Raw genomic sequence first — 15,371 nt, 5'->3', positions numbered from 1 at the left:
GGCTCCCAAAATAAATGTAATAATACTGCTTAAAGATGCCATAATATCTCTAAAGCATTGAAACAATTTGCCAGTCTCCTTTCAGATATTGCCAGTGAGCACAAGGACCCCACTAGTTTGGTTGGTGTTTAGACTCTACGACAAACTGGCAGTACAACAAAATAAGAGCCAGCAGATGGTTACTTGGGTCACACTAAGCTGTAATTGTCCAAGATGGTTTGTCAGGGAATTGCACCAAATCATCATCTACTGAACACAAAGGTTATTCAGACAACAACAGTGTATTACAATATATCCAAGATATATAAAGGGCTCAGAGCACACCGGCCTTTCTTACTCAATGCAGCAAATGCAGCTATGCAGATTTTCTTTGTCATACAGAGATTTTTATAAGGTTCATGATTACACAAAAACTACATTAACATATACCTGCTAACACACAGAAATCACATTAAAACACCCCAAATATGGAATATTAAGACTGTGCAGGGCTTAGCTACATGATCGTCTTTTGGTACTCTTTCAAAGACAGTAGCTGTGCCCTGGAACACTACTAGCTCTTCTTGATCACTTTTGATGATACACAGTCGCCATTATTTTTACTACTAATTTTTCATATTTTGATAAAACTACAGAGAGAACACATAGGAACCGTTTGTAGCTGTGAAGATCAGAAGCCTTGATGTTAATATTTGTTTTGACAAAAGCAAATGGAGAGAGTTTGTTCTGAGGTGGAGGTAAATGCTTTATCAAGGAGTTCATAAAATCTTTAACGAATAACATTTCCTTTGATCTTAGCCCGGTAACTAAGTAAGTTAAAATCATTTTAAACCTTTATGAAGAAGACTGAAATGAATCTTTGGATAATGAAATGGTAATAGATTCTTCAACATGTAGATTGATTACTTTCTTATCTCTCTATATATAAAAGAAAATCCTGGAATGGAAGGCAAATGCAAAGCTACGATATGTGATCCTCTCGGAAGACAATTTTAAAAAGACCCTTGCCACGGTGCAAGACATGCCCTACTTACAAGATAAGACCACGGGCAGAAAAAAAAATCAGTAGTGTAAAGGCAGTCACGCAGCACAGACAGCTCCATGACTCTCAGTGCATATAAAGTGTATAAGGTCAATACGGTAGAAATGAAATGAATAGGGTAGAAATGAAACGTCGACAACTAAACGAAGACAAAAGAAAAGCGCGGAGAAAAGAGACCCACATGCAGTGGAGAGAAAAAAAATACTAAAAAGAAAACAATAATCAAGGTGCAAATTTAGAAAATAAGGAAAGTGATAATCAGCCCAGAACAAGTGGAATTGAAAACTAAGCACGTCCAATAGGGCTCAGAATTAAAATATTAGAACTTCATAAACGGGAGCAGCGTTATACGTCCTGCAAGAAAGAGATTTAATCACGCCCGGGCCGGAAGTAAAGGACAATTATTGTTTTTACAACGTCACACGAGATAAGTCAGTGAGCCATCATTTAAAACAAGTCCACAGACCTCTAACTAAGCAGTTGTTGGATTGTTTTTGGCAGACACGCATCATGTGCTCCCAGCTCTTAAAACAACAAGCAGAACAGGCAGCTCGCCAGCAGGTTGAAGCCGTTTTTGTTTTAAGTGACTGATAAGCCCGATTGAGGGGGGCGGAGTACAGCACGGAAGACTGATAGCGGGGTACTGATTGATGCGGTAAGGGGAAGGCGAGACCCAGGGGAGGAGGGGTCGGAGAGGGTGCTAGACAGTTGTGTTTGGGGTTATGAAGTCTGCGATTGTTCAAGTAAAACGTTTGTGACACTTTATTACGTCAGTCGCTACAGTATCAAACAAAAGGTGATTAATCATCAGAGCCAGGTGTAATTGAAAAAATAGCAGGACAAAGCAAGGTCGTCCCACAACAGTTAAAGCAACGACAAGTTTAATTTCAAAGAATACACAATTCGGTCAGGTGTATATTTATGATGACGGAGAAGCAATGCAAATTTTAACAAGCGACAAGTAAGGTGATGTATATATTCCGCGAATAACATTAGACACCAAAGGAGATTGTGAGATGCCATTCGTATTAAAATGTTTACAGTTTACCGTGAGAATAGCTTTTGCTATGACAATTAACAAATCAAAGGGACAACCATTAGAAAACGTCGGATTATTTATTAGAGAGATAGAAACAATATTCACTCACAGGCGATTATACGTTGCGTTGTCACAATGTATTTCCAAAAACGGATTCAAAATTCAGTGCGATCTTGAATAAAAGGTAATTCCATATATTGTTTTTAATAAACCTTTAAAGTAAAAAGTGCAACTAATGAAACTGAAACAATTCCAAGGAAAAAAAAGCTTTCAAAATTGTTTATCCGATTAACCAAACAGCAGCACGGTGGTACAGTGGGTAACGCTGCTGCCTCGCAGTTAGGAGACCTGGGTTCGATTCCCTGGTCCTCCCTGCGTGGAGTGTGCATGTTCTCCCCGTGTCTGCGTGGCTTTTCTCTGGGTGCTTCTTCCCACAGTCCAAAAACATGCAGGTTGGGTGGATTGACGATTCTAAATTGTCCCTAGTGTGTGCTTGGTGTGTGTGTGCGAGCCCTGTGATTGGCTAGCGCCCTGCCCGGGGTTTGTTTCCTGCCTTGCACCCTGTGTTGGCTGGGATTGGCTCCAGTAGACCCCAGTGACCCTGTAGTTAGGATATAGCAGTGTTGGATGATGGATGGATGGATTAACCAAACACAGGGGTTGGCGACAAAGCGAGCAGGGGGCGCCCTAGTCATTCATATTTTTGTGGTAGACATTGTTGGTGTGCATAATGTATTGTTAATTGTGAATTCAGTATTTACTGTCTTCTATTATCCATACAGCACTACAAGTCAAAACGGTTATATCATGGATGTAATGAATTTTGGTTTTATTATATTCTAGAGTCTACACAGATGAGTAATACCACCATCATCATCTCAGAATTTATACTGCAATGTGCCATTGAATCAAACCAGAAGACCATTACAATTTCTCTTCTCACATTCATCTACTTCTTATCCATGTTTGGCAATCTTCTGGTGATTGTGGTTATAATCCTGAAACCTCATCTCCATGCTCCAATGTACATTTACATTGGCACCTTGGCAGTGATAGACCTAGCAAACAGCTCAATTCTCATCCCAAAGATGCTGTCTGTCCTTCTGCTCGGCACTCCAGTGGTTTCTTATGCAGCCTGTGTATTGCAGATGTTTCTAATGGGTCACGTTGAGGAGATGGAGTCCTTCCTTTTAGCATTCATGGCCTTTGATCGCTACATAGCTGTTATTTACCCTTTGCAATACGCTTCAATCATTACTAATAAAAAAATTGGCATGGGTATCTTAGTGTCAAATATTTGTGGCGTAATTTTAATCTCACCTACGCTCATTTTTATTGGTGAGCTTTCTTTTTGTCGCACCAATATCATTCCTTTCTGTCTCTGTGACTATAGTACAATGGTCCGTATATCATGTAATGAAGATCCTAAATACTTATCAACCTTGTCGGCTGGTGTGGTTACAACTGGTGTCTTCCCACTCGTGTTAATTCTCCTCTCCTACAGTCGTATTATAATGGAAGCCATGAGGATTTCTTCAGAAGGTGGGAAAAATAAGATTTTCAACACTTGTGTCACCCACCTGCTTGTGGTCGGACTCTTTTATGTTCCACTTTCATTGTCTTTTATATTGCCTGGTGCGGGAGTGAAGATACCAACAGAAACTTACAATTTTATGTATATTCTTGGAAATGTACTACCTCCTATGATGAACCCCATTATCTATAGTTTTAGGAATAAAGAAATAAAAAAAGGAATCCATGGACTATTTACATTCAAAAGGTAAACTCCTAGAAAGTTGAAATAAGGGGGATATTTGTCTTATATTCAGATTTAGTAAATTGTTTTGATAAATTAACAGTGCTGTTATTACAGATTGATGGTTAGACAGTTCAACGCTGATGATGATCAAAGAGTGCTTTTTCAATTTTACGTCCTGAGAATGCATAGAGCCAGTCAAAAAGGCAAATACAAATGTTATTTAATAAAAAATGTAGCAAGTAAAAGCAGGAATATTATACTCAAACCATACAATGCCTGTAGGAGGACATATCGGGAGGTTTTGCTGCAGCTTCTAGTGACCAGAACTGCATGCATTGCTCGAGTAAAGAACAGATGGAAATCAACCAGTTTATTCAGTAGTGCTGGAGGACCACATCTGTGTTTATAAAATTGTGAAAGGCATTGATTAGATAAATCTAGCAACATTTTTTCTATTCAATATTGATTCAAATTCTGAAATATATTGGTAGAAAAGACTAAGAAAAGCATTCAATAAAGAATCGTGGAAGGATTACAGGAGTGTGGAACAACAAATTAACTCATGTACATAAAGTAAAAACACTGATAACTTTAAAAATTATCTGGATAAGACTGGGACAACTTATCTATTGGCTAACCAGATACGTTTGATAGCTTATATTGTCTCGTCACCTGTAGATTTGTGTACATTTCTAAATGTTTTTTTTTTTCTATTTACCTTTGGGATTGTGAAATTAAATTCAGTTATCTTCTTTTATAGTCTGTCATGGGAGTTGTTTTTTCATTACAAATTTTGTGGTACTTTTATGGGTATTTAGAAACCACACTCTTTTTAATTTTTTACAAATGGCGTGTTATGTATCTTGACAAAAAAAAGGCCACATAGGACTTCTCAGGTGCCTCAGAGCTTCAGTGTTTTACTGTTAACCTACCATCCATAACTGTTCTGTGGGAAATGAGGAAGGCAGGAAATAAGTTAAATAAAGGACAAGAACAAAAGGTGAACCAAAAATGCAGGCAAAATTCTGTGAGCTGGCCGAACACAGGTTCAAACAAAGTTGGAACAAATCACAAATATTTGGGACACCAGCTGGGTAATCCCTTTTAATTCTCAGAAATCTCTCGATAAACATAAAACAGGTGCCGTCTGGTAACACTTAATATAAGGCAGTGCAGGGAACAAAACAGAAAATAGCTTCAGCGTTAATTTTATCTGACAAAGCAAAGGAAGGCTTTCCTAGAGCTGTCACTCATCAGAACTGGTCTCATCAAAATACAAATTAGTGGAGGCACCCAGTCTTTTTATAATGGGAGGACCAGAAGAGGCGGAGATAATTTCCTTCATTGACTGGTTTCTGGGAGTTGTGGGGAGAAAAGAAGACGGAGTTAGCAACAGCGCCCCCTCTCACCCTGGTGGGTTACCGTTTACCATGAATGAGCCAGCAAGGACATACTCAGATGCACATGTGTGACAGTTCATACACAGGAAGTCAGAAACAGAATTGTAGTCAAATATGAGTTTGGAAGGATTAATCTAGCAGGAAAACTATCTAAAGAACACTACGATGGATTGGCACCCTCTCCTGACTTTGATCCTGCTGGGATAATCTCCAGCGCCCCCCATGATCCTGGCCTGGATTAGGTGGGTTCGATAAAGACATGACATGACAATCTAAAGAATAAACTGATTTGTTTGTTTTACTCCTTAAACTCAGATGAAAGGGAAATGTTTGTTTCTTTATACTCACAACCCCATGATACCACCAGATGTGCAATTCTGGGTTCATAGCAACGGGGCAAAAACTGCTCCATTAAATGGTGGCATCTATGATAAACAAAATGGTATTGAGGAAAGGACAGTAAAATATTCCAGTTTTTTTAACAACATTTTATGGATTCAAAGTAATTTCAAATTCAGAATCCTTTGGTTGAAAAAACTCCTAACAAACTCATAAATTTTCAGAAAACATCTTGGGAAAGGCACAGACAAATTATCACTAGAATTACCAGAGCCTACGAAAAAATTTGTAGATCCGTCCCACCTTAAATCGCTTTGCACCTCTCCATCAGCGTCTTTTGTCCTGTAAATGTCCAGATAAGCAGCAAGCAGCCTACTATCACATCTCCCCACTGCCGCACAGTTTTCTCAGCTCAAGTCTGTTTACCTGCGTGTCAGTTGCTTAGAGTTGTATAGAGTGAGAAGTCAAGCAAAATGACACCTTTTATAAATACTATAGGGTTATTTGGAACACATGCATTTCATGTGTGTTCCGTGTCTACAACAATCTACTGTATATAAACACATCGTTAGAACAGAAACGTTCTTTCATGTTTTAGTAATAACTGACAAAATGTAGACATGACGTCTTTAATGTGTGAAGCCTGAAGTCCAAATATCAAATAAACACTTTCACAAAGGTATAAATATAACAGAACAAGTGCGCTTCTATTCAAGAATATAACTGCAGAAAAAGAACCCATGTTAGGGTGCGACATTGACACGCATTTACTACAACTGCTTCAGTGCCACAACGGTATAAACTGTTGATTGGTAATCCAAACTTCACGGGTTCGACCTCGGACGACTCCGTTTTGAGAAATGAGCTGCTCTTATTCTTACTATCTTAGAATAAAAACATACATTTGATTTGAGTCTGTAACAGCCGGTGTAAATTTCTGTTACTTGTAAAGGTTAGCTTTGTTTTTTTTTATTCAGTTTTATTCTCTCAGTCACATTCACGATCCCACCCCCCAATCTGACACTGCTGTTTTCATATAAAGACGCGCTATAACAGAGGTGAACTCAGATGACGACGACGTTCTACATCGGAGTAAGAATGCACGTCGCTGTACTTTGTATATGTACACGGGAAGCTTTGCAGTCTACTTGTGACTTTACGCTGTAGGAAGAAAGTACAGTAAATAAATCAGGATAAATAGGTAAATAACATTCGATCTTGCACTTATATACAAAGTACAGTGATGGCAGCTTCCACCTGCATCTATAGACTCTTCAGTACGCAAGCGACTCTCCACGCTAGTGTTTAGATCTGGACGGTGTATGTGCCCAAAAAAGAAGTCTGACTGCATTCTCGTACCATTGCTTGTGAACTGAAGTGTCAGCGTGCACTTTTCGTGGTATTACACATGTATTTTTTGAGCATGCCCGTGTTGATCAAACACAGGAAGCTCTGCAGTCTAGATCTGGACGTGCATGAGCCCAAAACATTAACATTTATGTTATTTACATAAAAGCCAGATCGAATGTTATTTATTTTGATTTATTAATTACTTTCTACAGCGTAAAGTCACAAGTAGACTGCAGAGCTTCCTGTTTAGCTATTACCTAAGCTGTCCCAATATCAGCATCTCTCTGCATGCCACAGTATTTAAGAAAATTGATTTTTTCAATCCACTGTATGGATATCACTGTCCCAAGATTTTGATGAAACATCTTATTTTGTGGTTTTGTGCTTCAGTAAGAATTACAAATGTTTGTTCATTCCTACCCAAGTTATTAATAAAATGGGTGAAATGGTTGATTGGTGAATTGTCTCCTCCCTAACCCCGCCCTGACTCTCACCCCTTCCGCCTGATTGGCCCTGCTTTGTGTCAAGAGCATTTTGATGGATGTATGTCCTGCCCAGACTCCCACCCCCTCCATCTGATTGGCCCGGCTTTGTGTCAAGAGCATTTTGATGGGTGTCAATCCCATGTTAATTCACCCCACCTCCACCTGATTGGTCAGACTTTGTGTCAAGAGTAGTTTGATGGATGCTGCCCCTCGGTCTGTCAACACCTGTTTTTTGGTTGGCAATCCCCTCCCTGCCCCTTCTCCCGAGGCCCTTTATATCAAAAGAACGACCTTGCCATGAGCCCGAGGCCTGATCGACACGTCCAGACATGAATTGCCCACCTCTGACAGGTGAAAAGAACACGTTCAAATAAGTCCCCTCCCTTTTGAAAGTTGTGAATAAAAAAGCAGTTCATCTTCTTCGGCTCTAAAGACTCTGTGAAGAAATGGAATCTATTACCAATGCCCCAGTGAAGCGTCGGATCCACAGGGTCTATTTAAATGCCCATTGGAAAGGAGTTAAAAGACATTTGTTGCCCGAGTTTCTTGAAGCTGAAGTGGCAGACAAGGATCAGACTAAGTCGTGTGAAACACGGGCAGAATCACGCGATGACGGAAAGGAAAACTACTTTAGTATTCAAGGCATGAGTTTCTGAAAGCTGAAGTGGCGGATGAGTAACGGACTAACTTGTCTGAAACATCGATAGAATAGAGCGATGACAAAATGGAAACCCCACCCTTTATTCTATGCCACGCCCCTCCCTTTTACAATAAATACTCAGCCTGTTATCAGCCGGGCCCAGATCGAGGACCCAGCAATTTCAGAACTCATTGAAGCTTTTAAAGCTTTCCGCATATCGGCTGCTACAGACTCTGAAATGACGGCTGTTGGCGTAACAACCTCAGGGGTCCCGCCTGAGGCTCCAAAGCCTGAATCTTACCAACTTTATAACTCGGACAGGGAGTTCGAGATCGACTGCATTCAGGACAACCAAGAATCTGACCCGCTGTTTTTTAGTGTACGGCCTGATTACAGTCTCTGGTCTAAAGACATTGAGGCAGACAGTCTATTCCATTCTCCAGGATCGGTAATGTCTACCCCCGTCTCCACTGATGGTGCTCAGGTGGATACCTCTTACATAGCTCCAGGACAACCGTGGGTGAACAGACAAGTTCCACAGGATCCAATGTCGATCAGATTTTCTGAGACAGATATGGATTGTCCTGATGGTGTGCTGCCTGAAACCTGGAATAAGGCCCAGCAACTTGTTAAAGGGCTGTTGACATCTCTGCTGGACATTATTGTCTACCACGACCAGAAAAAAGAATGTCAAGGCTGTGAGATAGACCATCCCAGCCAGACAAAACATTCCTGCCTCAGTGCACCTGATAGCGCCTACCGTGTAGGATGCTTTCTGAAGATTTTTCGCAAGTTTTGGTTGAAACGATTGGCTGTGAAAGTTCTGTGGTATTATAAAATTTTACTTCCATTTCACAAAACACATGTGGTGATTGAAAAGACTGTTGATGAACTTGAAAAGACCTACTCTATTCGTGATGCTATAATGCAGTCATTTTATGAAATGGATGAACACTCCTACTCTGTAACCCGCCGTATTGCACATGAGTTTGGTATCCTTCAATAAGGGCGCGCACAAAAAGGCGAGCTTCAAAAGGGCGACCTCAGTTGGGTGCCGCGAATAAAGGTGCGTGTAAATAAAGGCGAGCTTCAAAAGGGTGACCTCAATTGAGCGAATGTTTTAATATTCTTGCTTTTGCCTTTTTATACGTTCAATCACTGCCTTTATCTAATAAATTTTCTGTAATATTTTTGTTGCGTTTGCTTTTATTCGCTGCGCTCAAATGAGGTCGCCCTTTTGAAGCTCGCCATTTTGTGTGCACCCTTATTGAATAGAACCCATGAGTTTTGTAAGCATAACCTTGATCATGAGGGCTGTAAGAACCCCTGGGGTGAATATGACCTGGAATATGCTGATGTGGCAGAACTTGTTGTGTCAGTGTCTGTTCACCAGCAAGGGAGCAGGTCTTGGAAAAAACATATTATAACTCTGAGAATGCGGGATACTTGGGAGGTAAAGAATCCTTGAAAAGAGCTCTCTTGCAATCGGATCACAATATTAGGGACCAAGAGGTGTCCGAGTGGTTATCGGGGCAATACACCTACACAATACATAAACCGGCCAGAATCCATTTTAAAAGGAATAAGGTGTATGTTTCCAATATAGACGGGCAATGGCAGATCAATCTTGCGGATATGACAAACCTGGCCGACTATAACCAAGGTTTCAAGTATTTATTGACTTGTATAGATATTCTTTCTAAATATGCCTGGGTCCGGGTTATGAAAAACAAAACAGGTAAAGAAGTGACGAGGGCTTTTTGAGAAATGTTGGAGGAAGGCAGAGTTCCCGTCAAACTTCAGACTGATAGCGGTAAAGAGTTTCTCAATTGAGAATTTCAAAGCTTGCTAAATAAACACGGTATAAAACATTTTACCACCGCTAGTGAATTAAAGGCTTCAGTGGTTGAGAGATTCAACTGAATTCAGAAGACCAAAATGTGGCGTTATTTCAGCTCCCGCAATACCCGGTTCTATCTGCAAGGGTTATAGGATTTGGTGAAATCTTAATAATCTGTGTTATCACGAGGCATAAAAATGGCCACTGCCGAGGTGAATAGTTCCAATTCTTGGAAAGTGTTTAAAACATTATACGACCTAACTAAACCCATAAGCCCCCCAAAATATAAATTCAAAGTCGGAGATATGGTGAGAGTGTCAAAATCTCAGAATCTTTTTACAAAGGGATATGAATAAACATTTTCAGACAAGGTATTTACAGTTTCTGAACTAGTCCCAAGGGATCTGCCTGTCTACAAGCTCAAAGATTATGACAGTGAAGACATTATAGGATCCTTTTATGACGCTGATATACAAAAGATTCGAGGTACAGATGTCTTCAGGATTGAAAAAATTTTGGCAAAAAAAAATATCAATAGAAAAAAGCATCTTTTGGTGAAATGGCTCGGATGGCCCGACAAGTTTAATAGTTGGATCCCTGAAAGCTACACGCAAGACGTTAAATACTGAGAATCAAAAACAGTATTTCATTAACTGTGTGTTTACAATGGAGAGAAAAATCTTTTACATTGTTCTTCCCAGCAATTCTTCCAGGGATGTTTTCCCTAACAATGCTATTGGCAATTTTACCATCAAATTAGCTGCCCCAATCGAACTACAGGGCAACTGGGAAGTTGGCTTGGCCGAAATTCAGTATCCGCACACCTGGAATACCCTAGACAAACCAGATAATGAATTTATCATTGTGTCCCTGCGAATAACCAGATTTTATACTATTCCTGCAGGATCTTACTCTAGCCTTGAGAAAGTTACATCCAAGATGAATGACGTTGCAATGAAAGAACCGAAATTCATTGAGGCCGGTTCAGCAATCTTTGCGATACCGGAAAACACCATGAGATTCCGCTACAGCGCGCTGGAATGAAGATTCTATGTCGTAAACTCTGCGAATGATGAAACTCTTCATGTCAGTGGGCAGTTGGGATTAATTCTAGGAGCTCATTCGGACATAACCATGGGCATTGTGAATGGGGCTCCTCACCCCGTGGAAATCAGAGCGGGGTTTTATACCTTGTACGTTTACAGCGACATTGTGTCTCACCAAAGAGTCGGAGACAGCTACGTACCTCACTTGACATGCGTACATATCACCACAATCACCTATGACAAGCCGCACTACGCTCCGGTCAGCAAGACTCAGTTTGATACTTTGACCATTGAAATAAAGACGGATCAGAACAAATCGGTTCCATTTCAGTTTGGCAAGGTCATAGTCAAGTTACATTTCAGACCCGCTAAGCGGTGTATGCACGACTAATACAGAGATGAGAACTTACCAGGACCCTACCCCTTATGTACATTAATTATGAATCCCAAGCTGGCAACGGACTCCCCGGGTTCTCTGGGGCTCCCGTGATGTACGGTTCTGGGATTGGTGGTATATTTCGTGGTCTGTTTAGAAGAGCTTTGCCTCTTTTGAAAAGAGGATTCAAAATTGTCAAACCACACATTAAAGCAGCCACTAAGAATATTGTCAAAGACGTAGTGGCTGGGGCCGTGTCCAGAGCTATGACTCGAGGAAGCGAAGAAAATCAATAGAGCTCGGGGCTGATGGTGATGAGGAAAACTAAGTGTAAGTGACCTCCCAGGTGAAGCGCAGACCTGATCATCAAAAAGACACGCATTTCTTCTCTCCGCCACAAGGATAAGTCTGGCGCCCACAGAAAAAAGAAATCGAAAAACATTTTTTAACTCAAAATGTCTTTCGTACACTGATTGTCTCAAGAGTGTGTGAAATCGGAACTGGACTTGTTTACGGTGCCCTATACTCAGACTGGCATAGAAAAAAGCATCTATGTCGAGGTACTACCTCTCTCAGCTCTATCTGAAGTTGCACCGTTAGAGTTTCTGATTCCTGGGAATGGTGAAGACTACTTGGACCTGAATAACACGCTTCTACACGTCAGATGCAAAATCGTTACGGCTGATGGAACTAATCCTGCCCCCGTGGCCAAGGTAGCCTTTGTTAATTATCCAATAGCCGGTTTATTTTCACAAGTGGATGTGATCCTGGGAGATCACTTAATATCACAGAGTTCCAGCCTTTACCCATACAGCGCCATTTTCAAGGGACTGCTAAATTACAGCAATGAAGCTCTCAATTCTCAATTTGCAGAGGATCTTTTTTACAAAGACACAGCCAATGAACATGAAAACACGGCCTTGGACGGTCCGAATGAGGGATTCAAAAAAGGAAACGGTTATACAGCCCAGGGTAAAACAGTAGAACTCCTCAGACATATTCATTCCGACCTATTTTTTCAAGAAAAATTAATTCAAAACGGGGTGGACGTCAGAATTAAAATGGTGCAGAGCAAAAATGAATTCTGTCTGATGCCTGGAGATGCCGAGTGTTACAAAGTAAACATTTTGTCTGCCAATCTTTTTGTCAAGAAAGTTAAAGTTTCAGCGGCGGTGAAATTGGGGCACGCCCACGCTCTCACATCCTCCAATGCCAAGTACCCCGTGGAAAGAGTGAATATGAAAGTTCTCAGTATGCCAGCCGGGATACGAGTGTGCACTCAGGAGAACCTGTTCTTGGGACAACTGCCCAAGTACGTGGTCATAGGCATGGTGGATAATGATGCCTTTTTAAGGGATTACGCCAGAAAGCCCTTCAATTTCAAGGATAACAATGTGGAGTTCCTGGCCTTGTATTTGGACGGAGAGCAGATTCCTACCAAGCCATTTCAGCCCAATTTTGCTAATGACAACACAACTCGAGAATATTACAACCTTGTATTGTCCTCCGGAAAGAATTTGAAAGACCTGCCTCTAGCCATCAGCTGTACTGACTTCTCCCGGGGTTACACCCTGTTTGCCTTTGATTTGACGCCTGATCAAGAATGCGGAGACTATTTCTCATTGATGAAAACTGGGAACATGAGATTTGAAGTCTGCTTTCGGCAGCCCTTCCCCATACTGTGACTCTAATAGTGTACGCCGTCTTTGACAACATTATTGAAATAAACCAGAGAAGAAACATACTTTATGATTACTAAAAAGCATGAACACCCTGCAGATCAGAACTCATGTCCTGTAATCCGTACACAGAAAATCTGTTTTATGGAGTGTTGGCGTGCGACGAACTCCTGAAAAAATACTTACGGATCTCCCGGCCATGATCATCGTCAATACTCACCGTCAAAATCAACCCAGAGAACGCTGGTTGGCAATACATCTCAGAAAAGACGGAACTGGAGAATTTTTCGATTCTTATGACGCCCCATCAGACTTTATCTATTTTCCTCAGGAAATATACAGCTTTTTAAACAGAAACTGTAAAGAAATTATTCACCATACCCGACAGCTTCAAAGCTGGCTTTCCACCGTCTGCAGGCAGCACTGTATTTTTTTCCTGCATCGCAGAGGGAAAGGACGCCCTTATAAAGATGTCATGAACCTGTATTTTAATGAAGTCACCAAGAACGATTATATGGTTCAAAAATTTGTCAGCACCTTGTCTAGAGGTTTTCAGGATCACCCCTGTATGCAAAGTTCTATGACCTGTAATTATCTTAATAAACAATAGGCAGGCTGTGTAATCAAATGCAATATTTTATTAAACAAAAATATAATTGCATTTCAATAAGAAGCCCATTCAATCTTTTTGAGAGATCTGGTTTTCTTGCCAACAGGTATATCGGAAGCAGCGGCAGCAGCAGCGACCCCGTCCGGGGCAAGTTTGAAGCTCTCCAGAAGTTCTCTCGTGTCGGTGTTTGGCAAAATGGATGCTGGAATGTTCAAACTGGCCATGGCCTTGACAAAATCTTTCCACCCCCTAGGTCTCCGATAGGACGGTATATTGTGACGTGTGGTCAAGTTCCATGTTAGATCGACCATATTCATACCGGCTAATGGTTCTCCACGAAACACAAACTCTCCCAAGCCATTCCAGTAGGTTGTATTAGTGTTATACGACATTTTCTGTAAAATAAATTTGGTATATTTCTTTGATTTATCTGACGCACTTTTCAAAATCTCATCGTACACCCGATCTGGGGTACTAGGAGACTCTTTGATCTCACCTGGCGGTTCCCCCTTGCTCTCTGCAGGCAGCAATAGCGTCAGAGTCCTGGTTTCTTTATCTGCTTTTTTCACAAAGGTAAGGTATCTTTGCGAGATGGTCGTATAAAGTTTTACTTTTGCTTTGGTGCTCAAGTCACTACGTTTGAGTAGGAATTTCATTTGTTTATCCATTTCACTTTCCGTAGCGCTTAAAAGGTCGCTGGAAGCTGGGGCTTTCTGTTGCAATTGAGCCATTTGTTGTTGAGGTACCAGGTACATCTTGCACGTGTATTCCATATTTATAATCTTGAACCTATTAAACTAGTTATGAAAGGAATGGCCGCACTTAATATGGCTCAGAGAAACCCTCCTTTCTAATTTTGAAGGGCTTTTTTCTTTTTAACGGTAAGTTTTTTATCGCTGAGTTTCTTAATGGCACAATGATGCTTCTTCTGTAGCTTGAACTGTCTGGAAGTCAGTGATACGTTGCCTTTTAAATTATTGAGAGCTATTTCGGCCAAAGCGTAAATTAAATTGTCCAGAGCCTCGCTCACCACCGCTTTTCTTTGGCGACAGGAAACCCTATGCAGGGTCATGAGTAGAGGGATATTTCTTTTTAATCTGCATGACATGCCGGCTCTTTCTAAAATACTTGGAAAATCTTACGTCTTTATCTTTTCACGACGTACACCGCAGGCCAGTCAGGAGGAAACAATCCGGTACATAAACAAAATTCGTCAGGCGTATGGGCTTTCAGATCCACCAACAGATAACCGTAAGGGGCCCTTGTAGAGTCCTCAAATGCCTCCAAGAAAAATTTAACCCTCCCAGGGTACATTTGACGTGGTAAATTGGTGATTTGAAGCTTATCTCAAGGGTTTTTAAAGAGGGTGATGTAATTGTCATTCAGATTTATTGTTCTACTTTTCTTGCCTTGAAAAAATAAATTTTGGACCAAGTAAATGGACAAATTCCTGTGATGAGTATATTTTGTGAAGGCCCTCTCTATCTCTTCGCTATGGCTCGCCTGTTCCATCAAATTGTCAACGATCACCAAGTTAACTCTGTCAGGTGGCAGTAGTTCATCATCACTTAAGGAAGAAGGTAATCTCTCCAAAAATTTTGTTTTTGGAAATCATACTAACAGTTCTTCGTACAGAGGCTGCCAACAGCTATAAAACCAGACTATATTGTCAGGGCGGCGAGAAAGCACATGGTCCGCATGCTCCAAAAGCTTTTCACATAATGCGATTTGCCTGAACAGGAGGCCCCAGAGACTATTTTTGAGAA

General features: G+C 40.9%; 1 protein-coding gene across 1 annotated transcript; it reads left to right on the top strand.

The window, feature by feature from the left end:
* The first annotated feature begins 9,821 nt into the window (after positions 1–9,821).
* Positions 9,822–13,001, top strand: LOC114641226 (uncharacterized protein F54H12.2-like). The gene is made up of 3 exons (XM_028790312.1): positions 9,822–9,867; positions 10,261–10,380; positions 11,800–13,001. Exons 1-3 carry the CDS (start codon positions 9,822–9,824, stop codon positions 12,999–13,001), a joined length of 1,368 nt encoding a protein of 455 aa, XP_028646145.1.
* The last annotated feature ends 2,370 nt before the right edge of the window (positions 13,002–15,371 follow it).

This window comes from Erpetoichthys calabaricus, chromosome 4, assembly GCF_900747795.2.
Source record: "Erpetoichthys calabaricus chromosome 4, fErpCal1.3, whole genome shotgun sequence".
Lineage (NCBI taxonomy): Eukaryota > Metazoa > Chordata > Cladistia > Polypteriformes > Polypteridae > Erpetoichthys > Erpetoichthys calabaricus.
This window is presented reverse-complemented; position numbering and strand designations above follow the sequence as displayed.